The 26,188-nt window shown below is 44.2% G+C and overlaps 1 protein-coding gene across 1 annotated transcript; it reads left to right on the top strand.

Moving 5' to 3' along the window:
• sh3bp5lb (SH3-binding domain protein 5-like, b) lies at positions 1–23,530 on the top strand. The gene is made up of 6 exons (XM_086281160.1): positions 1–352; positions 570–632; positions 11,977–12,105; positions 18,310–18,471; positions 19,050–19,223; positions 21,554–23,530. Exons 1-6 carry the CDS (start codon positions 137–139, stop codon positions 22,166–22,168), a joined length of 1,359 nt encoding a protein of 452 aa, XP_086137286.1. The 5' UTR covers positions 1–136; the 3' UTR covers positions 22,169–23,530.
• Positions 23,531–26,188: the final 2,658 nt, after the last annotated feature.

Here is a 26,188-nt window from a genome sequence, read left to right as displayed (position 1 = left end):
CATCACTAGTTTGTACACATACTCGTACTCAAAGTATGAGTACACGCGAGGCGACCTTCCACTGCCCTAAACACTGACACATTATTGTACCGGGAGGTTAAAGAAATATCACAGCAGCCGAACGACTGGGCCGCCCATGGAGCCTGGGACCTCGCGTGAAACTCTGAAGCGTGCAGGAAGCCCCAACCCGGCCGGTCTGCGGGAGGAGACGCCGGGAGAAGAGGCGAAAGGCGGAGACGGCAGAACCACGATGAGAAAGCAAGTGGGAGCAGACTGTGGGAATGATGGAGAGTCTAACAGCCAGATTAAAAACGGAGAGGAATACGAGGAGGAATTGGACCCAAGAATTCAGGTATGTTGCTAAAGGACCGTTTCCCTCCCCGCATTAGCAAATGCGTCATATTTCCCGAGCCAAACAAAACTACGATAAACGCCGACCGTACATGGCAACGATCTGCTCCTGACACAGACCGACGCCTGGGTCAAGCCCATCCCCTGTCTAACAATATTTCTAGCTGTCTGGTTGTATTCTGCTTTTAAAACACGTCGTCTTTCCCGTGTGTTTCCAGGAGGAGCTGGAGCACCTCAACCAAGCTAGCGAAGAGATCAACAAGCTGGAGCTGCAGCTGGATGTGAGGAGGTCACAGTAAACCTGCGGACACCCCAGCCCCCACGTAGTTTTGCGTTTTGTTCGTACATTAGGGTAACAAAACCCGAGACCCCATTGCAAAGTAAAAGCGATCTTAAGGTGAATGTAATTTCAACATTACCCAACACTAAAGATATAATATGTCATGAAATAAATGATAAATATGAAGAATACATTTTACTTGAAATCAGCAGTATCCATGCTCAAAGAGTCAGTCTGTGGAAACAGGTTTCCATATATTAACACTGTGAAGCACAAGGAAAACATTTCATTAGGCTTTTACTCACTAATGTTCCCCCGTCTGTTTCTCTCTGTTCTTCTTCATTCTGTACTTACCCAGTCATCTGTTAACTCTTCCCTGAAATCTCTGCAACGTTCATTTTTCCTGAGCTTCCACCATTTATTCCTTGCCTCTGCCTTCACTCGCTTCCACTTCTTGATGACCAAAGTCATCCTGCAGACTAACATCTGATGCTTCCTAGGTACATTCTCCATCTAGCAATCTTCTCTTTCAGATTGCACCTTCTCCATAGGATGTAGTCCAGGGGTCCTCAATCCCAGTCCACGAGGGCCGGTGTCCCTGCAGGTTTTAGATCTCACCCTGGGTCAACACACCTGAATCACATGATTAGTTCATTACCAGGCTTCTGCAGAACTCCAAGACATGTTGAGAAGGTAATTTATCCATTTAAATCAGCTGTGATGGATCAAGGACACATCTAAAACCTGCAGGGACACTGGCCCTCGTGGACTGGGATTGGGGACCCCTGATGTAGTCCAACGTATAGTATCCTCCTCCTTATAGATCATCCCGTGTTCCCCCCCTCTTCTTGAATCATGTGTTCACCGCAGCCATTATTTCCATCCTTTTGGCAAAATCCACTGCCATCTGTCCTTCTGCATCACTCTCCAATCCAACACCTTCTCATCAGTTGTGTTACCTTCATCTACCAGTCCACTCAAGTCTGCTTCAATCACAAATCTCTCAGTCTTGAAGACACACTCCACCCATTCATCCATCTCACTTCCAAATTCCTTTCTCTTCTAACTGAAATCCAACCTGTTGGGCATACGCACTGAAAACATTCAACATCACCCCTTTGATGTCCCGCTTCACACTCATGATGCTGTCTGACACTCTCTTCATATCCACAGCACTGTTTTCATGCACTTCTTCCAGACTGACCCTATCCATATCCACCATAAGAGAGCTGTTTAATCTCTTGTCCTTGCTTCCATCCCATCTGGTCTCCTGCACACACACAATATGTGGTGAATGGACTGGTTATAGTGCTTTTCTAACCTACTCAAGCACTCAAAGTGCTTTATGCAACATGTCATATTCACACCCATTTATACAGGCACTGAAGATCGCTTTTAGAGGACTTTGGTCTCAGTTTCTGTTACTGTAATGCCTCGTATATAGTGAGGGCTGGCTTTACTGTGTTTCTTGAAGTGGGGAACATTTTGGTTCCCTTGGCCAGGACACCCACTCCAGGATGTTGGATCTTCAGGAGTACTGAGATCCAAAAGTGGCCAGTGGTATGCTGCTCCCATAGTAATGGCAGCAGCCTGCTGCTGTTCTCAGAACGTTGCCTGCTGCTTTTGACTGGCCGGTAAGTCAGTGCTGGCCCGAGGTTTGGTTTTTGACCGTGTCCACAGCTAAACCCATCACCAACCACCCACCTCAGCATGTATTAACCAGGTCTGAACTACGGTGTTACAGACCGCTGGTCCCCCAACCTTTGTTATGTAGTCATTATTATATATTATATGTAGTAATTATTTCTACATCTGTGTAGGCCAAATAAAAAAACATTAAAATTAAATATCCAGTTTTATGTATTCAAATTTGTGTAAGGAAATAGAGGGCATGTACTGTACACGCTTCATCATGAAGAGTGCACTATGCCTCGCTCTAAAATAAAAAGCCAGAACAGCGTAACAATTATAATACTGCTTGAAATGGCTAATGATAAATGGAAAATATAAAAACCCAAAACAGCTCTGTTTTTGCTTTCACTGGGGCATATTCTGACTGTCCTCACACAAACACACACCTGCTGCTGCCTCTGTTGTGACTGTCTTCTGTTTTCCTCCACTGCTCTTTGAGCATTGTCTGTCTGTCAGTCAAGGCCGAGCAGCTGCTGTGTACTGGTTGGACCTGAAAGTTGACGTTTCATTTTTTTAAAAACTTTATTTAACACAGGGATCACTAAGGTCAAAGTGAGCGAGAGCTACTGCAACAGAGAGAGCGATGTGTTATTCACAGAGCGTGAAGGTGACTAAAGAAGGTTGGCTTACTGGTTTGCAGGACGAAGCAAGGAAAGAGGGCAGGGTGGTTCTCAGTGATGCAATGAGTGGAATAGGATGTCCGACCTGTCTGCTCTTTTTCCAGAGTGGTGGTACGTGGTAGCGAATAGGAGGCCAGGCAGGTGAGATCCATAGTACTCCAGGAGGCCAAAAGGTAAGGGCAGCAGCAACTGACAGGTAAGTTGCAGGCAAGCAGAGAGTGAGTGAGGATGACCAGCATCAGAGGAAGTTGGTTCCTAATAGAGCTTAGCCAATGATGATCCAAGTGTGCAAAACTGGAAACACAGAGAGCGCAATGTGCTGGACTGCACCGGCTTGATATGTGAGACACGAAAAGTGGGTTGACTGCATAGCATTGGGAGTGGCCTGAGTCTGACAGCTGATCACTGAGTCCATCTCGTATGGACCTATGTAACGAGCAGCCAGTTTTCTGGTTACCTGAGTGAGAATCAGAACACTTTATTAATGCCTGCGGAAATGATGTGGTCACAGTTGCTCCAAAACAGTAAGAAAAGTAACTGAATTAAACAATAACATGTATTAAAAAGTGAAAAAAACAAACAAAATAAATGTAATGTATACAAATAGCACAATTAGAAATAACCTAGTATATTATACAAATTAAATGTATATGGCTTCCGCTGCACTCAGCCGGAAGCCAGTGCAAGAACTTTAACAATGGACTGATACGAGAGAATTTATGACTGTGGGTTAAAAGCCTTGGTGCAGCATTTTGGACCACTTGAAGGTGATTTAAAGAAAACTTTGACAGACAGGAGAAGAAAACATTACAATAATCTAATCAGGAGGCGATGGAGGCACGAACAAGCATCTCCATTTCACCTCTGGAGACAATAGTCCTGAGTTTAACAATATTTCTTAAATGAAAAAAACAGGAGCGGGTCACAGACTTGATATAAGCATCAAAAAACAGAAAATGATCAAAAATTAATTTGATCATTTTAAAATTAATTTTACCGTGGATGAGAAAGGACCCAGATGTTGTCTAATATGGGGCCTAATACTCTCTGGAGCAAGAATTGATTTCCTCCGTCTTTAAAGGTTATGTCTCACTGATGCTGCTGATGCTGATGTGCTCCTGTGACTACCCAGCACGCCATCACCGTCTTAGAGTCCAACTCCATCCCCAGGATATTACTGGCCTTGTCCATCCCTTTATTGAGATTTTTGGCTGACGCTCGTCGAGTGCTACGTTTGCTTCAGGCTTAGGTGGCACATGTTGCAACAGACTGCCTGATGTCCTTCTCCAACATGCCCCTCCAGAAACGGCGTCTGAGGAGACTTATGGTTCTGCTCACCCCGAGGTGGAATTCAAAGCTTGAAGAAAAACAGCTTAGATGTACAGGCAGGCGAGGTGGGCGGTCTGAGCCAAGTAAATCACAGCAGAACAAACAGCTGTGGGGACATAGCGGTGGCCAGGGGACCTGAGCCAAGATCAATGGTCAATTTGCAGGCCTTTTCGGATTGTCTCCTCCAAATCCAACATGTACGCCCAAAACTACAGGTGGGCAGGCTCTTTTGGCTGCGCAGGACAGGAAGTGAGAAAGTGTCCCGAGTGACCATATTAAAGATACTTGCACACTGGTTAGCCTCTCAAGCCTACAATACCTGATCTGAATGTGTTCAGGCTGGGGCTCTGAAGGAGAGGGCAAGGAATTAGGAGCTGATCGAAGGAGAATATACACTCAACAAAAATATAAACGCAACACCTTTGTTACTGCTCCCATTCCCCATGGGATGGACGTAGAGACCTAAAATTCATTCCAGATACACAATATAACCATCCCTCCCAAACAGTGGTCACAAATCAGTCCAAATGTGTGGTAGTGGGCACATCTGCTATATTGAGATAATCCATCCCACCTCACAGGTGTGCCACATCAGGATGCTGATCTGACATCATGAGTAGTGCACAGGTGTACCTCAGACTGCCCACAACAAAAGGCCACCCTGGAATGTGCAGTTTTGTCTCACAGCAAAATGCCACAGATGCCACAAGCAATGAGGGAGCGTGCAATTGGCATGCTGACAGCAGGAATGTCAACCAGATCTGTCGCCCGTGCACTGAATGTTCATTTCTCAACCATAAGCCGTCTCCACAGGCGTTTCAGAGAATATGGCAGCACATCCAACCGGCCTCACAACCGCAGACCTCGTGTAACCACACCAGCCCAGGACCTCCACATCCAGCAGATTCACCTCCAAGATCGTCTGAGACCAGCCACCCAGACAGCTGCTGGAACAATTGGTTTGCACAACCAAACAATTTCTGCACAAACTGTCAGAAACCGTCTCAGGGACGCTCAACTGCATGCCCGTCGTCCTCATCGGGGTCTTGACCTGACTCCAGCTCGTCGCCGTAACAGACTTGTGTGGGCAAATGCTCACATTCGATGGCGTCTGGCACGTTGGAGAGGTGTGCGCTTCACGGATGAATCATGGTTCACATTGTTCAGGGCAGATGGCAGCTGAGAATGTCCCAGTTCTTGCATGGCCAGCATACTCACCGGACATGTCACCCATTGAGCATGTTCGGGATGTGCTTGACCGGCGTATACGACAGCGTGTACCAGTTCCCACGAATATCCAACAACCTCGCACAGCCATTGAAGTGGAGTGGACCAACATTCCACAGGCCACAATTGACAATCTGATAGACTCCATGCGACGATGTGTTGCACTGCATGAGGCAAATGGTGGTCACACCAGATACTGACCGGTTCTGGGTCCCCAGACCCCCAATAGCGCAAAAAAACTGCACATTCCAGGGTGGCCTTTTGTTGTGGGCAGTCTGAGGTACACCTGTGCACTACTCATGATGTCAGATCAGCATCCTGATGTGGCACACCTGTGAGGTGGGATGGATTATCTCAATATAGCAGATGTGCCCACTACCACACATTTGGACTGATTTGTGACCACTGTTTGGGAGGGATGGTTATATTGTGTATCTGGAATGAATTTTAGGTCTCTACGTCCATCCCATGGGGAATGGGAGCAGTAACAAAGGTGTTGCGTTTATATTTTTGTTGAGTGTATTACCATGGGCTCAAAGCTGGCCTTGGCGGATGCTCTGGGGGTCGTGTAATTTTTTTGGCTTCCCTCTGATATGTTTTTTTATCCCCTGTAAACACTTTGTAACAGATTTCTGTCTTAAAAAGTGCTATATAAATACATTTTACTTACTCTCTTTTAAAAGATTGTAAATTCTGAGAGAGAAGGACACCACGGTTTGTCACCGGACATTAACTGATCAATCATCCGGTCATTCAAAGCTTGAAATAAAACAGCTGAGACATTTATTTGGGCCAACCTGGTTTGGCTGCCACAGTCCGGAACTCGACCACAAATTGTGCTGCGTTACCTTGGCGGAGATTTAATAATTTCCTTGTGGAAGTTTGCTCAGACATGGAGTCAGTGAAAGTCCTCTTCAACTCATTCTAAAAAACATCATTTGGGTCAGAACGTAAAAAAGACTTCAGTCCACGCCAGCGCTGTTCCCCCCAGTAAGCTAACCACAGGAGGGAAGGAGGGCGACGAGCGACCGAAAGCTAACAAGCATCGTAGCAGCAAGCCCCTACACTGTGCCAGCTCACCGGTGAATGGTTCCAAAACACGGCTGTGACCCCACGACTGTCAGCATTACATCCCTCTTTGCCCTCTTTTTCTCTTCTGGACACCTCTTTCTTTCTTTCTTTCTTTCTTTCTTTCTGGATATGAAAAGAAGTTACAAGTAGCCTAGGTCAGCCAAACTAGAACTAGAAAAACGTCATTTCATAATTCAGTGTGTGTGCTAGGGGTGGGTTTTGATTATCGATTTTCCGATTCTAGCTTGAATAATGTGATATCAATTCATTAAAACCCTGAATTGATTTTTAAATATAAATTCATTTTGCCAGAAATACCAGAATCTCGGGTTAAACTAGCAAACAGTTAAAACAGTAAATGAGAGCACTACACAGATTCTGCACAAAGACGTAAACACAAAGCGCGGACAGGCTAACGCATCAGAATCAGTGAGCTGTCGGCTTTCTCACGACGGCACGTACATGGACACGCCATCGGGGCTGAAAGCCGACAGCTCACAGATTCTGAAGCTGCAGTTTTGTCTCTCCAAACAAAGTTGACTGAACCAGCAGCAAAAGAAGATCCAAACTACGCTTCACGTCTCGTTTCACATAAACATCGTCATGAATTCCCTCTGACTTTTGCTGTTTTGCTTCCAGCACGATAAAATCACACTTCATGCACAGCTCTCTCTCTCCCTGTGTACTTCAAGAGCAGTTTCCCATCTCAAATCTCTGTTTTCTGCATTATTCGCGTGCTTATTATGCACAAGTCTACTGTTATGCACAGCGCTGTCGGCTGCTGTTTTTTTTCTTTTTAAATTTAACTTCCGACAAGAAAGCCTCATTTCTGCTGTTCTGTTTTTAAAATGATGCAAAATTGCATCTGTGCAGCTGTGTCTCTAATAAAACCTCTGTAACTTTGCTCTGCGTCACTTCAGCAGCATCAGGTAATGTTCAAATGTTGATTCATGGTTTTCTTCTGTTTTTGTTCTACTGCAGAGTATTATTAAGGTTATCTGCTATAAGAAGACAGGACACGAAAATCACCTTCATGTTTTTCTGTGTTTTATCCTCAGTTACTTTGACACAAAGGCCTCTGCTGTGATGCTCACACCTTTGATAAAGTCTCACAAGTGTCAGCTTTCTTTTTATAGATATAAAAATATGGATATGAACTGATAAGTGATCAGAATTATAATATTTCTGACTGTCTGAGGCAAAGTTTCCCTGATTCAAATGGAGTCGATCGAATTGTGGATCGAATCGAATCGATTCTAGAAGTCAGTTACGATACCCAGCCCTAGTGTGTGCGTTTGCGTGACGGTGTGTGTTAGGGTTGTAAAGACTTTTCTCTCAGGCTTTCTTTTTTTTTGCAGACTCTGTCACAGCAAGTCGGGTTGGACGCCATCAGTGAGAGTGCACTGCTGTTTTTGCATTCTACTTAGCCTACGTCCACACGTACACGGGTATTTTTGAAAACGGAGATTTTCCGTTTCCGTTTTAAAAATAATCCCGTCCACATGTAAAGGCAGAAATGAAGGAAAACGCTGCTAGGAACATGCCAAAGCAGCAGGTGGCGATATATTCCTAACAGTGTAGAAATGTTGGCCAATCAGAAGTCTAGAAGCCTCGGTGGGAAAAAGTAAACAAAGCTGGGGCATAGAAGCAGAACCGAGTAGTGATGGTAAATTTGATTCTTTTTACTGAATCGAGTGTTAATGAGTCACTCACCAAAGTGAATCGGGTGTTTTGAGTCATTTGATTCACTGAGTCAGTTGACCAGAGAGTGCGAAAATTTTACATTTTCACTCAAACTTAATTTGTTTCCCTTTTCATGTAAATCCCACTGCTAAGATGAATGATAAAAAAAACAAAAAAACAACAACTATTTTATAGAGAACAAAGAGCAAAAACATTTCTAAAATTAAGCAATTTCTTATCAAAATTGCTTAATAAACATTTATTTTGTTTATTTGTATTTTATTAGTATTTTCCTTAAGTGTGTCAAATATATATTTTCTCATCTAAATGTCCACTGCGCTGTGAGCCAGGGGGCGGTAATGCGCCTTAACATTGGTTGCCAACCAAGAAGAAGAAGAAGCTGTGAGCCAGGAGGGAGGGGGTGAGTGAGTGATTCGTTCGCTCGCTCTATGATTCAGCACAGGAGGGAGGGGGTTAGTGAGTCCTGAGTGATTCGTTCGCTCGCTCTTTGACTCAGCACAGGAGGGAGGGGGTTAGTGAGTCCTGAGTGATTTGCTTATGCTTACGATTCAGCACAGGAGGGAGGGGGTTAGTGAGTCCTGAGTGATTCGTTCGCTCGCTCTTTGATTCAGCACAGGAGGGAGGGGGTGAGTGAGTCCTGAGTGATTCGTTCGCTCTTTGATTCAGCACAGGAGGGAGGGGGTTAGTGAGTCCTGAGTGATTCGTTCGCTCTTTGATTCAGCACAGGAGGGAGGGGGTTAGTGAGTCCTGAGTGATTCGTTCGCTCGCTCTTTGATTCAGCACAGGAGGGAGGGGGTGAGTGAGTCCTGAGTGATTCGTTCGCTCGCTCTTTGATTCAGCACAGGAGGGAGGGGGTGAGTGAGTCCTGAGTGATTCGTTCGCTCGCTCTTTGATTCAGCACAGGAGGGAGGGGGTTAGTGAGTCCTGAGTGATTCGTTCGCTCTTTGATTCAGCACAGGAGGGAGGGGGTTAGTGAGTCCTGAGTGATTCGTTCGCTCTTTGATTCAGCACAGGAGGGAGGGGGTTAGTGAGTCCTGAGTGATTCGTTCGCTCTTTGATTCAGCACAGGAGGGAGGGGGTGAGTGAGTCCTGAGTGATTCGCTTATGCTTACGATTCAGCACAGGAGGGAGGGGGTTAGTGAGTCCTGAGTGATTCGTTCGCTCTTTGATTCAGCACAGGAGGGAGGGGGTTAGTGAGTCCTGAGTGATTCGCTCGCTCTTTGATTCAGCACAGGAGGGAGGGGGTGAGTGAGTCCTGAGTGATTCGTTCGCTCGCTCTTTGATTCAGCACAGGAGGGAGGGGGTTAGTGAGTCCTGAGTGATTCGCTTATGCTTACGATTCAGCACAGGAGGGAGGGGGTTAGTGAGTCCTGAGTGATTCATTCGCTCTTTGATTCAGCACAGGAGGGAGGGGGTGAGCGAGTCCTGAGTGATTCGCTTATGCTTACGATTCAGCACAGGAAGGGAGGGGGTGAGTAGCTCAAATGTGCTGTTAGCATGTTAGCAGCGCGATGCTACTGTGAACCGAGGAGCTATTTTCTTGATGTGAGCTTCTACTCAGGGGTTTTTCTTCCAGTTCAGAGCAGAAATGCTTTTGTTACGAAACTGGCTGTTGTTTTTCCCCCCCACAATTTTAATTATAAGCTAGATATATTTCTACTAATGGAATTAGTTTGCTAACAGCAACAGGGATGAGTCAGTGAGTCAGTTGGGCTTGTGAATCATGATTCACGAGTCAGTAAAGTGATTCTCGAGTATTGAACGATTCGTTCACGAATCGAACATCACTAGAACCGAGTCGTATGTGTGGAGGGACAGTAACTGTGTGTGTATGTAAGCATTTACACTGCAGAGAGTACAAGTAACAGTATTGTAGAAATTCATTTCACCGAAACAATAACGCGGTGCACAGTGTGACGTCAAAAAAGGCGCACACCTTTGACGCTGCGTTTTCTGCGTTTTTTTCCGTTTTTCTCGTCCACACGTAAATGCAAAAACTGAGTTTTCAAAAATATCCACCCTGGCTGGAGTTTTTAAAAATCTCAGTTTTCAGTGACCGAAAACGCCGTTTACGTGTGGACGAAAGGTGCAAACGCATAGAAAAATCTGCGTTTTCAAAAATACCCGGGTACGTGTGGACGTAGCCTCAGTTCATTTTAAATTCTTGGCATCTTTAAAAGCATTATTTGCACACCGCGTTTCATCCAAATGAGACTTGTCTTATTTGCTGTGAAGAAAGCATCAAACTGGGTTATCTCAGTTCACATGGGTAGTATTGCATTAGCAGGTTTATGAACAGTGTTCACAACCCAAGATTTTATGTTCAATAAGTTTCTAAACTTTTCATGATTGCTGTGCAGCCAGTCTGTGGTCTAAGCAGCCAAGTGACTTTGTGCTCTGTCTTTATCTGCAAACACTTTGTGCCTCTTGGTATCCTGTAGTTGATCTTTCTATGACGAGCGCACATTCACTGCAGATTTTTCAAAGTGCTCAAATTGCTCTCAGAGTGTCGAAGAAATTAATATCAATCTGTAGATCCATGCAGGCCTTTTGCAATGATTCAGTGTAAAAACAGATCATTGAATGTGCAGTGTGACAGCTTACATAAACTCGTTTCCTAAGTTGTTCACAGATCAGTAGTAATGAGACTGACCCTCTAACAGCACTGCCTTAAGATCTGAGAACAGTGCTGACCAGCCTGAAGCAGGTGGTTGACCGTCTCGAGAACAGTGGTCAGCTGGCTGAACAGCTTCCTGTCAAAGCCCCTATATAAATCAGCTGACTACTGAGGCATCGCAGTACACCACAACAACAGGAATAGCATATCACTGGCCACTTATGGATCTTCTATTTGTCTCATATTTTGCATATTTGTCACATTTACTTAGATGGTTGTTGCAAGGGTGAAGAAAAGATTAAAGATCGGGGGACAGAAGTCTTGCATGGTTGAGTGGCTGAAACTCCACATACCCTTTGCACACCATAGCAATTGTAACATTCATTTGAAACTGTTTTTCCTTGCCAAGTAATTTTGTACGTTTTTTGTCCCGTAGGCATAATTTTAATCTCCAGCTGCGTTCCATTTATGAAGCTGTGATCACTGCTTGATTAAACACTAATTAGAAACATTTAGAGAAGTGCTAAAATGAAGCCTGCTATGATTACTGCTGGATCTTGTTTTTTCATAAGAAACTAGAAATTCTCTTATTTTAAGGTAGAAAAAGCTCTACTACAGAACCTTTCAGACCACATATTTCTTTTTTGCTTCCACAGTGTCTTAATCTGAATTCTGTGAGTGCAGATGCTGAAATATTTCAGTAACCTATCCAAAGAAAATCTATGAGCATAGCAGAAGTACATTTAAAATGCTCATGGTTCAAAAGCAAGTGCATCTCTGACCATTATCTGTGAGGTGTTATGTGTACGCTAGCAGCTATGTTATGTTTCTAAACTGAGGTGAAGGTTTTAGTAAAGTGGTGTTTGTTTAAGCGATATGTTGAATGTCAATCACAGAACTTAGAATGTAGGTCACGGATATAACAATAAACCCCTTTTTCCCTTCTCTGGTGCCTGCTTAACCTACTCAAAGTGTTTGTACACTTGACTCCTGTCTTCCTGTCACAGCTCCAGATGCCACAGTGAGTCGTGTCAAGACTCACGGTGTGTAATGTAATGTGCAATCTTATGCATGTGCTCCCTCAGGACGCCAGGTCGAGCTACAGGAGGATCCTGACTGATTCTGCCAGGAAGCTCAATGCCCAGGGCTCCCAGCTCGGTGCGTGCATTGACAAAGCAAGGCCTTATTATGAAGCTCGCAGACTTGCCAAAGAGGTATGTGTTTCTACTGCTCACAAGTCAACAGAGTGAGATATATGCAATCAGTTAGCAGTTTATTAGAGCTGCTAAGCACAAAGTATGGTAAATGGACTGCTTCTTATATAGCGCTGTTCTACTCTATCTGAGCACTCAAAGCGCTTTATACAACTAATTCATTCACCCAATCACACAAGCACTTTTTCTAAACTGTTTACTGTCTAACATTCATGCACATTCACACTCCGATGAATGCATCAGAGAGCAGCACGGGGTTAGTATCTCTCCCAAGGATATTTGGCATGCAGACTGGTGGAGCCTGGGATTGAACCGCCAACCTTCCGGTTAGTAGCTTACCTGCTCTACCACCTGAGCTGGGCAAGATATTCAAAAGGTGGGTACAGGTTACCCAATCTGGGACAGGGTTGCTGAGGCTTGGAGTTCAAGAGGTGGTTGGGCTGGTTAGGCTTTAGGCCATGGGGCTGGGCTCAGTCAAGAAGAGCTACAACGACCTACCCACAGGATGGTGAAGGACACTGCCAGTCCAGGTCCCAGTTGAAAAACAGGCTGTAGGAACAGGTTGGGAAAAATGCAGCTGTGCCCTGGAGGCAGCTAGAGTTCGATGCAGTGCTTTATTTCTTCAAAGAGATAATTGTGCATCAGTGTATGAAACATTTTCGACTGCTAGAGAAGCTCACCTCCTTTTACTGGGGTCATATCTTTAGCTATTGTATGTTGGCAATTAGCAGCTGACGTTCTTAGGTGAGGTACCCAGCAGCATGTCAGTGTGGTGAAGGGCCATGGAGGTCCCAAGTTGTGTCAGTTTCAGTCCCAGTCATGGCTGAAGGCATAGCTATCTGAGACAAGGCAATGTGTGAGCAGGACCTTCCTTCCATCCACAGCTATATGCAGTGTAATGTGCTTTCTACAGCTTAACACAAGAACAAACGACTGTGGCAGAATATATCACATGAAGTCACATGAAGTCCTGTAAATGGTGATTCTTGATTAGTATGTATGTGACAGGGAATGGGAAGGTTGAGCCTTCTAAATCTTAATAGAGAGTATAACAGTTTATTTCAATGTGAATTTCATGGTGTGGAATGTGGCCATCAGTGGATGGTGTGTTTGGCTGTATTTGACGAATGAAATATCAATTTTTATACACAGAATTAACAACAGTAACACGAGCACATCTGTTTTATTTGGTTGCTCAGAAGACATGCTGAAGTGTGGACCTCTTCAACACAGTCTGACAGCTTAAATCTTACACTCCACTCTCTTCCCTTATCCTTATCAGGGTCATGGGGGGCCACGAGCAAGAGGCAGGGTACAGCCTGACAGGTTATCAGGCTGTTGCAGGGCTAACACAGAGACACAGACATTCACACCTATGGGTAATTAAGAATTATCAACCAACCTAACTACCCTAATTGCATGTCTCTGGCCTGTGGGAGGAAGCCGGAGTACACAGAGAAAACCCATGCGAACTCCACACAGAAAGGCCACAGGGAGATGGTGGATTCCAACCAGGACCTTCTTGCTGTGAGGCACACACCACTGTACTGCTCTTTTGTATGCAAACCCAGATGATCAGCTGTAAGTTTGGTTAAAAAAAAGCTGTCACAGTGACAGCAACAGATGGCAGTGCTAGGTGAAGAGAAATGATGGCGACAGACCATGGACTGTCTCCATCATTGAAAAAGCCACTGTCAGGGACTTGGCACACCTTACAAGGCTAACACATGACAATAACATTCATCAGGAACTTAGGGAGACCTTAGAAGACAACAAGCTGATGCACTGTCCTCACTGCTGTTCTGTATAGACTTTAAACCCCTAAGCCAGCTGTTTGAAGCTGAGTGACCATCAGCCACCTCCTGTAAATGGATGACATCAGGCTGTATGCCACGAGTGAACTCACTGATCCACCTCACCAGGATCTACAGCAAGGACATGGGAAAGTCATTTGGACTGGATGTCTAAAACTGACTGGTTGAGTTCTAAAGGGGCAGCATTCCCATAAAGCAGAACAGCTGCAGGTACCTGTGTGTTGCACAGGCCATCATGAAAAAGATGCATGAATGTCAGTAACAGACAAATATCTGCATAAGACACGAGCTGAGACAAAGCAGATCGGTAGCAATATGATGCAAGTCATCAATGCATGTGACTTTGCAAGAAACAAAGCACGAATACTTTGTTACTGTACTCAAGTAGAATTCTGTACCTGAGTACAGTTTTTTTCTGAAACTTTTTACTTTTACTCCCTTTTTTAAACAAATACCTGTACTTTTTACTCCTTTTGGTTCATCATTTACAGTAGAATGTAGCTAGTGCTATGGAAGAGGAGGAAGCTTGAAAGGAGTGATGTCTCTGAAGTGTCAGGTAATTTCAGACTCAATGTTTTGGTCAGTTCAACAAACATCAGCAAACATACAAACTGTTTGTGCGCAGTGTGTTGATAGCTGCTGTATTTCCAAGGAGAGAAAAGAGTGTGAGAACTTTGAGATGGAGAAAGATGTAAGAAAAGACAGGAGGGGACACAGAGAGGTTAGATTTAAAGGCAGGCCAGCTCAGTAAAGCCTGGAAATCTGATTTGCAAATTTAAAACGTACATGTATAATCTCATATTGAACATTACTTCAAAACAAACCAGGTTATACTAACTTTGTGTTAATCAAATGTTGCATGAAAATACTCTGTACTCTGTATGGGTTAAAGACGTTAGCTTGTCACACTGCAGTGAAGTTATTGTAAAGCTGGAGTGGTGCACAGTGTCAGTGGTCAGTCTTGGTTTTACATCAAGTGTAGCAGACTGATTTACAATTAAGATGATGATGGTTGGATTAACTCACTGAATTCCGACGTTATACCAACTGTATCCAGTCTAATATAAAGACATTGTACAGCATAATGTCAGTGTAGGAAATGGAAATCAGTGAAGATAGCTGTAAAAGATCTGCTTACATCGTTGTGTACATCCACAATCCTGTACACTAAATCTGCTGAAGCTCATGTTAGAAATGATTTTGAGTTGTGATTTTTGTCCCCATGCTGAGACACGACACAGATGTTAGGGTTCCCCCACCTGCCCACTGTAACCCCTGACTGTGCTAATTTTACTGTTTAGCTCAGGAGGTGAAGTCACCCTCTACAGTGTAGGCAACTAGGGCTGCCACAAACCATTATTCTGATAGTCGACTAGTCACCAATTATTTTTGCGATTAGTCGACCAATCAGATCATCATCCATTGGACGTACAGGTACAGCTTATTGCACCAGCAGCATCTGCTCTTATATAACTATCATTAGCTTACAGCTTTAAGTGTTTAAGGTGCTAACTAAAAATAAAGACAAGATGATAGTTTATTAAATTTTAATGAAATCTGCAGATTGTTTCGGTGAAGTTTAATAAACTCCTTGCTATCTAAACTATAACAGGACACCGGAGTAAACTCTGAGCATCTCACACTTCTGATAATCAGCTGTCTGCTTGACGTTTACTCAGCTGTGTAAAAACTAGAACTTTGATCTCAGCCAAACCGATTTACTCAGGAACAAATAAAAGACTGAAAAAAGCCAAACAACAACATTTGTAAGTTATCTAAGTGACTCATATATCATGTTTAACCTGAGTAGCGAAAGACGGCGGTGGGTTTGAAAACGATTTGCCGGGAGTCCGGTGTTCTCACGGCGCTAGTGACCTAGCCCCCGGCTAGCTATCGAGCTAGTGGGTAACAGACGTCTCCGAAAACGTCGGAGCGCTTTTGAAAGTATGTGGTGTCTTGATAAACTGAGCAGATATTTGAGGTTTACACAGCTACATTCTCGCCTGAAAATATGTTAAACGTTTATTTTGTGACCCAGAAAGAATAATAAGAGTAATATTAAAACTAAGTAGCTGCCGCCATTGTTGGAAACTGAGCTGGGCCGCGCTATGAATTCTGGGACAGGGCTTCTTCTTCTTCTTCGGGGTTTAACGGCAGCTGGCATCCTTGTACATGCAGTGCTGCCATCTTCTGTTTCAGTCCGTTATTACACTCTTAAATCCTGCTACTTATTCCTGCGTCTTTTGTGATCTTACAAAGCTTCAAACGACGCGTCGACTATTAAATCAGTCGTCGACGATTTTGATAGTCGACGTAATCGTGACTAGTTGACTTATCGTGGCAGCCCTACAGGCAACACAATGTTTTTTCAAATGATCCTACACCGCATGTGTCCTACGGCAGATTAAAACTCAGGACTTTAGAATTTCTATTCAAAAATTTGTATTCTCGTGTACTAATATTATTTTATTATCATATTAATGTAGCACAAGGTTCAGGTACCTTTGTGTAAAACCAGTTTTCAACAAGCTACTTTTTACTTACTTACTTTGAGTACATTTCAGAGCCTGTTCTTTCTCAGTTTTACTTGAGTAAAAAAGTTGCTTCAGTACTTTTATTGGAGTATTTTTCAACACAGGCATCTGTACTTGTACTTAAGAAAAGAAGTCTGTACTTTTGCCACCTCTGCTTAAAAGTAATCAGATACCCAGCTGGAAAAATACACACAGGAGGAGACAGATGGAGGGCGGGTACCAAGAACGACTCACTGAGGTCTCCACTGAAGTCCAGCATCCTGAGATCTGTGAGCTATGGAGGACAAGGATTAGTGAGTGTCAGAGACACAATTCAGCATTAAACTCAGAACATCTATAAATAAAACAGGAAAATGGCCCCAGAGATGAGCTGCTCCAGAGTTCCTTGTGCAGCTGAAGACAGATGGTGAGGAAGTATCACAGACCAGGCCCCTACATTGGATTTACCATCGACACATGGAGGAAGTGGCTGAAATCAAAAAATCCAGTTTTGTGTACAGTGGTCCCTCGTCTATCGTGGGAGTTACATTCTAAAAATAACCCGCGAGGTAGCCAACTTTATTTTTTACAATTATTATAGATGTTTTAAGGGTGTAAAACCCCTCAATACACACTTTATACATTTATTTTCACACTTTTCATTCTTTTGTTTAAACTCTTTCAAAGTTCAAACCTTCGTAGAAGAATAAGTTCAGTATTACAGAATGAGACCAAAGGCACCCGCAGGTGACGACGTCTCGTCGACATTGTTGTGTTTGTTGGGGAGAAAACTTACAAACATACAGTGCAGCACTTCAGAGTCACACAGCTAGCGATGGAAGATTTATGTCAGTTTGACAAGCTGAACGCATCCTGTACTGTACAGGAGACACGGCATGAGATTTATTGACAATGGTCTACAGCCAATCAGGATGCAGAACACAATGCGCTGTATAAAAAAAAAAAAAAAAAAAAAAGGAGAGAGAGAGAGAAAAATTGCACATGAAGAATCCACGAAAGAGCGAGGCCGCGAAAGGTGAACCGCGTTATAGCGAGGGACCAAATCTCACACTAAGAAAATAATCAGCTTTCCCACATGATAAAAATTAGATCTTAGGCCTGAGGAATATTTGGACGTTTCATTTCAACCAGAAATCTGTTATTTGAAGTTAATCGTCAGATTGAGCTCTCAATGGTTCTGTGACATGTTTTAAAGTAAAGATTTCTCTTTTCACCCCAAAGTCCACTAAAACAGAAGAAACTTTGTTTACAGTGGTAGCTACAAATAGGGAAGGATGCGATGCTGACTGTGTCTTTTTCAGCGTTAATTTGTGGATTCAGCTGTGGGGCTCTGCGCGTCTATTGGGAATCTATGGATGGAAGTTAGGTTTATGTCCAGCGCTCCACATCAAGTTGCAGAGTGGAAACCACAACACAGAGTTACAGAGCGGGGTCACTGAGCGCAGAGTTGCATTTTACTGCACACTGTGGACCCTGCACAGTACTTTTGAGTTTTCAATTGTTACTTTTTTTAACTTTTACTTTTTAGTTTTCAAAAACAGAAATAAAAAAAAAGGATCATTATGGATGTTGCCAAAATATGTGCAGCAAGGTAGGCAGAGAGTACATAATAGTAAAAATAAGTTATTTGAGAATATTTTTTTAACCCTACGGAGTAAAGCTATTTAAACTGTTGTGGTATCTGTCTACATTAATGAAATTATATCAATTATCAATTTATGTAACCAGAGTCTCTGAGTTAATAGTATGGAAAAAATCAAATCATAGCTCTAATGCTGAAAAGACTATCTCTATGCATGTATGTTCGAACATGCATCTCTTTCCTGTGTTTTAATAGCTGCTATCTATTCCTTTAGGCCCAACAGGAGACCCAGAAGGCAGCTCTGAGATATGAGAGGGCTGTGTCCATGCACACTGCTGCCAGAGAGATGGTGTATGTGGCAGAGCAAGGCCTTTTGGCTGACAAGAACACCATGGACCCAACCTGGCAGGAGATGCTTAACCATGCCACCGCCAAGGTACACACTTCTGCCTCTTGCTGATGGTAGTGTTGTTGTGCTGTTTATACAATTAAAATCAGTGCGCTATAGATAATTCTTTCTGAACAAAAGGTCACCAAAAATAAATCTCCAACACAGGAACCTTCCCAAGGGACTAGAAACCTTACTACATTACTACAGACCAAAACAGCTACAACAGTTCATGGAGCTGAGACTGTGGCTGCATCACTATTTCCACTTATATGAAAAAGTTCAGGTGGTTGTTTGTCTGTTCTTCTTTATAACAAACAAATACACAATCATTAATAGTAATGGTTACAAATATATCTGTGTTTTGTCTAATTTCTGATTAAATAAAGGCTTCCAGATTATTTACATCCCAACTTTTTCTGACTAAAGTTTTAATTTAATGGTGGCTGAATATTTAAATACAAACCATTTTAATGTTATTAGTCAAATCTTTAATAACTGTGACAACTGAAAAAGAAGCATGTCTGCTTATATCAGTGCCAACCTGGGATCTGGGCAGAAGTTAAAGTGTGATCTAAGTGTCCATCCAGCGTTCCTACTCTTAGTCATGGTTTTTGTCCTGTCAGGTGAATGAGGCAGAGGAGGAGCGCCTTCGCAGTGAGCGAGAGCACCAGCGAGTCACCCAACTGTGCCAGGATGCTGAAGCTCGAGTCCAGACTCTCCAGAAAGCCCTGAAGAAAGTCATTCTTAAGTCCAAGCCTTACTTTGAACTCAAGGCTCAGTTCAATCACATTTTGGAGGTATGTACCATCATTAATTTAAAAATATCTTTTGAGTTATTCATTAGTCATGAATTAGCCTTTCAGCTGTAAAACACTTTATCAAGGCAGACAAGAAATGTTATTCCAGTTACTCCAAAAAGCTCTGTGACAGTCACTGAGAATGCATTGCATGATTTTGCATTGCAAATTTCCCTTTTCAGTTAAACACAAACAGATAATACTCGCTGTTGTAGAAGCAGCAAATCCTTTATCTGAACGTGGTTGCCGTACATATTGAAAATTGAAGAAAAACAAATTTCATTAGAAGAGTTAGCGGTTCCTCACCCCCAGTCCTTGCAGTTAAAAATCAGAACTTTTTAAAATCAAGATAGTGCCCACAACAGTATCAGAATGCAGTTTGCAGTTATTTATGTATTGTCTGTAAAAGTTGTCTGTGTGAGGCATACTAACCCCATGTTGCTCTCTGACGCGTCCATCGGAGTATGAATGTGTGTGAACATTAGATAGGAAGCACTTAGCGTGGGAAAAAGTGCTTGTGCAAATGGGTGAATGTACAAGTTGTGTAAAGCATTTGAGTGCTCAAAGTAGAAAAGCGCTGTATAAGAACCACTTGATTTACCATGTGTGCTATACTTTTCACATCTTAAGCCAGTTCTACTTCAAATACAAAAGATCAAACATTGTGTACCTGTTTAGGTGTAAAACCCTCAAAGTAGTAAATTCGTGTAACGACGTCTTTTCTGTTTGGTCCACTGCACCCAGGCGCTCACAAAATTAATTACTGTGTAAAATATCACTGACAAAAGTGAAGAGTGAATTTCTTTATGCTGGACAATAAAATTACTAACTAATGATAAGGCTTGCATTCATGGTATAAGAAGCTGCATATACACTCAACAAAAATATAAACGCAACACCTTTGTTACTGCTCCCATTCCCCATGGGATGGACGTAGAGACCTAAAATTCATTCCAGATACACAATATAACCATCCCTCCCAAACAGTGGTCACAAATCAGTCCAAATGTGTGGTAGTGGGCACATCTGCTATATTGAGATAATCCATCCCACCTCACAGGTGTGCCACATCAGGATGCTGATCTGACATCATGAGTAGTGCACAGGTGTACCTCAGACTGCCCACAACAAAAGGCCACCCTGGAATGTGCAGTTTTGTCTCACAGCAAAATGCCACAGATGCCACAAGCAATGAGGGAGCGTGCAATTGGCATGCTGACAGCAGGAATGTCAACCAGATCTGTCGCCCGTGCATTGAATGTTCATTTCTCAACCATAAGCCGTCTCCACAGGCGTTTCAGAGAATATGGCAGCACATCCAACCGGCCTCACAACCGCAGACCTCGTGTAACCACACCAGCCCAGGACCTCCACATCCAGCAGGTTCACCTCCAAGATCGTCTGAGACCAGCCACCCAGACAGCTGCTGGAACAATTGGTTTGCACAACCAAACAATTTCTGCACAAACTGTCAGAAACCGTCTCAGGGACGCTCAACTGCATGCCCGTCGTCCTCATCGGGGTCTTGACCTGACTCCAGCTCGTCGCCGTAACAGACTTGTGTGGGCAAATGCTCACATTCGATGGCGTCTGGCACGTTGGAGAGGTGTGCGCTTCACGGATGAATCATGGTTCACATTGTTCAGGGCAGATGGCAGCTGAGAATGTCCCAGTTCTTGCATGGCCAGCATACTCACCGGACATGTCACCCATTGAGCATGTTCGGGATGTGCTTGACCGGCGTATACGACAGCGTGTACCAGTTCCCACGAATATCCAACAACCTCGCACAGCCATTGAAGTGGAGTGGACCAACATTCCACAGGCCACAATTGACAATCTGATAGACTCCATGCGACGATGTGTTGCACTGCATGAGGCAAATGGTGGTCACACCAGATACTGACCGGTTCTGGGTCCCCAGACCCCCAATAGCGCAAAAAAACTGCACATTCCAGGGTGGCCTTTTGTTGTGGGCAGTCTGAGGTACACCTGTGCACTACTCATGATGTCAGATCAGCATCCTGATGTGGCACACCTGTGAGGTGGGATGGATTATCTCAATATAGCAGATGTGCCCACTACCACACATTTGGACTGATTTGTGACCACTGTTTGGGAGGGATGGTTATATTGTGTATCTGGAATGAATTTTAGGTCTCTACGTCCATCCCATGGGGAATGGGAGCAGTAACAAAGGTGTTGCGTTTATATTTTTGTTGAGTGTATGTAATATTCATTGTTTTAACCAAGGTGTAATTAATTGGAGTGTAGAGATGTTTAAATGTGTCAGCGTGAGCCTTCCTAACTTGCTGTAACCTTTTTTGCAGGAGCATAAGGCTAAAGTCGTACAGCTAGAGGAGCAAGTGGCAAAAGTAAAAATGCGTTACTCCGTGGCCCTGCGGAACCTGGAGCAGATCAGTGAGCAGATCCATGCACAGAGGGGGCGGGCCAGAGCTAGCAGGGGGCATCCTGCCATCTGTGGGGGTCGGAGCTCCCCTGTAGGTGCTGAAGCTGAGGTCAGAACTGCCGCTGGAATTCATGACAGTAGCTGTGTGGGAGTCGACACTATTGAGAGCGATTGGGCAGATGGTGAGAAAACCAGACTGTGGGTAGAGCGGCACCGAGAGAGTGGCTGGGGCCAGAGGGAGCAACTGGAGGCAGAGCAGGTCGGCTCAGACTGCATGTCGGTTATCAGCCTTCAAACCATCGCCTCCGACCTGGAAAAGTGTGACTCGGTGGAGCATTTGGGCGACCTGAGTGATGCTGGGAGTGTGCTGGGTGAAGAGTGGGACCACTACAGCAAGTCTAATGACAAGCCAGTCAGCAGGGAGATGGTGACTGAAGGGCCTCAGCAGGAGCTTGTTCACCAGGAGAAAGGAGCTGCTAATAAAGAGAAACAGGAGAGTTTTGTTAAGCAGCACCACAGAAGTGTTAGTCTATGATATCAAGCAGGAGGAGGAATGTTGTGATGGTGATGATCGTGGTGATTAGGCTGAGGGATCATAGAAGAACTTGAGAGAATCTGAAATATCTCTGACTGAGAGGTGCCAAACAAGCTGACAAGAAGGCGCTGACAGTGATTGACAAAGTTAGGAATAGGTGGGTGGATTAACAGGTACATCAGCTGCACACTAATGAATCTTTGTGTGACAACATTAATCCAGTGGAGCAGCCCCGCACAGCGCACTGAGTCTGATCCAATCTGTTGCTCAACAGCTGAGGAAAAAAAGTAATTGTAAAGTACAAAAAGGCTTTTAACAACAGTTTAAACACATAGTTGTGTTTCATTTGTGCACCTGGTTTTGGCATTCCCTGTGTTAGCATGCTATCAGCTTGTATTTGCTTTAAGGATGGTCTGAAGCACCTGTTATACTTTCTGCATTTACAAGTTTGCAAGGGTGCCTTTGGGTCTGGGTAACATAAATTTGTGCCATCACAGGATGAATGTAAGGCTTTGTAAAGACATACGCATATGTACCCTCCAATTTGACCACTCTACAATGATTATGCTGCAAGGGGAAAAAGCTGTACATGCATCTTCCAAGTGCACTCCAAGCAGACCAGGAAATAATCATAACAACTTGCCTGTGGTGTCCACCAGCTGCTGTGCCTGCTTCTGCAAGTGAGTATGGTCTTTAGGAGCAATAAGAGTGAATTCACTCTGCAAACTTTCCTGATGTAGGAACATGCAGAGTGTGACAAGAAACATGAGCAGTCACACTTGGGTTGGACACAAACTGGCAGCATGACCTGAACCAACCCATCTGGAAAACTGTGATAATCCTCAATTCTGAAGAAAGAATGTGGACACAAAACTGCATTGTCTGTGGAGGATAAAATAAGTCTGTAAACTGTGGGTCTTTTTTACGCCACATGCTCGGATATGGCATTTGTATGGACGTATGTAATCGGTCTTGAAACTGATTTCAGCTACTCCCTTATTCACAATGGTCACCATAGCAGGCAGTGCTACATATTTGAGTTTACAGATTTGTATCTTCTCACGAGACTCAACGGGAATCTTTCACTTCTGTTTTTGAAGCGCTGCCAAAATAAGAGCAACATCAACCACACTGAAGCAAGCAGTGGTTTCAGGGTAAAGAGGCACACTGTAGGGTGCAGTTAGGCTCAGCTTTCCATAAAAATATTTATAAAATATATTATAGCATAATTTCATAGAGTGGAACATTTTCCACTATTGTACATGGATGTGCCGTGAACTTTGTGAATTGTACATTAACCAATCCCGTATCCTAACCCTAACCCAGTGCTGCTAAAATAAACGTCTAATTTCAAAAAGATAATGAGCTTCATTCTGTCCTTGAGTTCAGCAACTGCCAGAGGTGGGAAGTACAAATACTTTGTTACTGTACTTAAGAACATTTTTGGGAGTGTTAGGTCGGACAGGTTGTGGAGCTACCGATGGGTGAAGTCTTGAGTTCCTGCTTTTCAGCTAGCTCACCTGTTGCTCATCAGCCTCTTCAGCAGCCATTTTAAGGACCAGCTCCAGCACCCAGTTGCCACCAGATTGTCTGCCTCACCTGAATAAGGCTCTTTCATGCCTCTCCCATCTTACCATACTCGTACCGTAATCTAGACTCTCAACTCTAGATTCTTTGTTTTTCAGATATACTGTATCTTGACTCCATCTGTGTATCCAGCGTATAGCCATGAAATATCTGAAAATTTTATCTCTTATAAACAAACAATGTATGCTTCCAAGTGAGATTCACACAAAGTCAACTAAGCCTGGGCTTTTTGGGAGATCTAAGTGTCAAATTTTGCATATTTGCCCACATTTCTCTTTACCATATATAAACTTTTGTTTTTAAAAGAATTTGTTAACAAGAGTGCAGGAGTGCTTTTTTGCCACATCTCTGCTAGTATCCAACAGTCGAATAGTCAGCCAATCTTTGCTTCCCTTAAATTAAACAGATGGTGACCTGCTGCATCTGCCCAATGTAGCACTCTGCCTTGATTGAGATTTCTCATAAATGTTATTTTTGTGAAGTTGGAGGTTTTGCAGAGCTGTTTGAACACCAACAAGCCTTGGGTTTCTTCTAACATGGGTGTTACTTCTGTGTAGAACTATTTTCCTTCCCTCAAGCAGATCTGTATACTTATTCTGCTAGCACATGCTAGTCTTGTGTTCAGAAATTTTTGGAAGGAATCTCAGGAGAAAGGTCTGTCTTTTTAAAAAGATTTTATTTGCTTTGGCAGTTGTAAACTTGTAAGTTTACACAGCGCTGTGGATCTCTATGTGAACCAGCAGCATGTTTTACAAAAAGGATGACCCTCAAGCGGGCTGCACAACATTATATGGGGACAGAGGCAGTGCTCCAGGACAGATTTAAAAACACAGACTGGAATATGTTCACCCACACAGACCTGGACCAGTACGCCTCATCTGTACTGGATTACATCTCCGAAACCACAGACAGTGTCACCACCCAGAAACGGATCACCATGTACCCCAACCAGAAGCCTTGGATGAACCGGGATGTTCGTCTCCTCCTGAAGGCCCGCAACACCGCCTTTAGGTCAGGAGATGCACACGCCTACAGCACAGCCAGGGCTAATCTAAAGAAGGGCATCAAAAAAGCCAAACACCATTACAAAAAGAAGGTAGAAGAACACTTCTCCAACTCCAACCCCCGACGCATGTGGCAAGGACTCCAGACCATCACAGACTACAGGACCACCAAACCCTCCCCTGCATCCTCTGATGTCTCCTTCCTCAACGAGCTCAACAACTTTTATGCTCGTTTTGAGCGAGGGAACCCCACAACCACAACCAAAGCAGACATGACGCCAGACCACCAACCTCTGACTCTCTCCCCCACCGATGTAGGAGCGGTGCTGAGCAGGATCAATGTCCACAAGGCTGCAGGTCCCGATGGCATCCCCGGGCGTGTTCTCAGAGCGTGTTCTGAGGAGCTTGCAGGAGTGCTCACAGACATATTCAATCTGTCCTTGGCCCACGCTGTGGTACCGGCCTGCTTCAAATCCACCTCCATCGTCCCGATACCCAAAAACTCCAACCCATCTTGCCTCAATGACTACCGCCCAGTAGCACTCACCCCCATCATCACTAAGTGCTTAGAGCAGCTGGTCCTAGCACACTTCAAATCCTGTCTCCCCCCCACCCTGGACCCCCACCAATTCGCATACCGCCAGAACAGGAGCACAGAGGATGCAGTCTCCATCGCACTGCACTCTGTCCTCTCACACCTGGACAACAACAACACCTACGCCAGAATGCTGTTTATAGACTTCAGTTCAGCATTCAATACAATCCACCCCTCACAACTCATCAGGAAACTGACAGACCTGGGCATCAGTTCCCTCATCTGCAAATGGTTACTGGACTTCCTGACCAACCACCGGCTGGATAACCACTGCTCAGCTACCATCACAATGAACACCGGTGTACCACAAGGCTGTGTGATGAGCCCTTTCCTCTACTCCCTCTTCACCCACGACTGCAGACCTGCTGATGGTTCCAACACCATCATTAAGTTTGCAGATGACACCACGGTGATTGGTCTCATCAGTGACAACGATGAGGCCGCCTACAGGGAGGAGGTGGATCGTCTGGCTGAGTGGTGCGACACAAACAACCTGCTGCTTAACACCGAGAAGACCAAGGAGCTCATCGTGGACTACAGGAGGAATGCTGACCCACATCCACCCATCCACATTAAGGGGACGGCTGTGGAGCGTGTGAGCAGCTTCAAGTTCCTGGGAGTCCACATCTCCGAGGATCTCACCTGGACGACCAACTGCTCCAAGCTGGTCAAGAAGGCTCACCAGCGCCTCTTCTTCTTGAGGACTCTGAGGAAGAACCACCTGTCCTCAGACATCCTGGTGAACTTCTATCGTTGCACCATCGAGAGCATCCTGACCAACTGTATAACAGTCTGGTACGGGAACTGCTCTGCCTCGGACCGGAAGGCGTTGCA

This window comes from Aulonocara sp. 'chitande type north' Nkhata Bay, linkage group LG22, assembly GCF_057382095.1.
Source record: "Aulonocara sp. 'chitande type north' Nkhata Bay isolate Kocher_YH1m ecotype deep benthic linkage group LG22, A_spYH_male_GT1.1, whole genome shotgun sequence".
NCBI lineage: Eukaryota > Metazoa > Chordata > Actinopteri > Cichliformes > Cichlidae > Aulonocara > Aulonocara sp. 'chitande type north' Nkhata Bay.
Note: the sequence above shows the minus strand (reverse complement) of the source record. Positions and strands in the feature narration are given on the sequence as shown.

Bases quoted from the DNA above. Each gene is read 5' to 3' on its own strand.
- sh3bp5lb (XM_086281160.1), top strand. From the start codon at position 137: ATGGAGCCTGGGACCTCGCGTGAAACTCTGAAGCGTGCAGGAAGCCCC. The intron at 12,106-18,309 runs GTATGTGTTTCT...CTATTCCTTTAG, and splicing joins CTCGCAGACTTGCCAAAGAG to GCCCAACAGGAGACCCAGAA. The intron at 19,224-21,553 runs GTATGTACCATC...CCTTTTTTGCAG, and splicing joins AGTTCAATCACATTTTGGAG to GAGCATAAGGCTAAAGTCGT.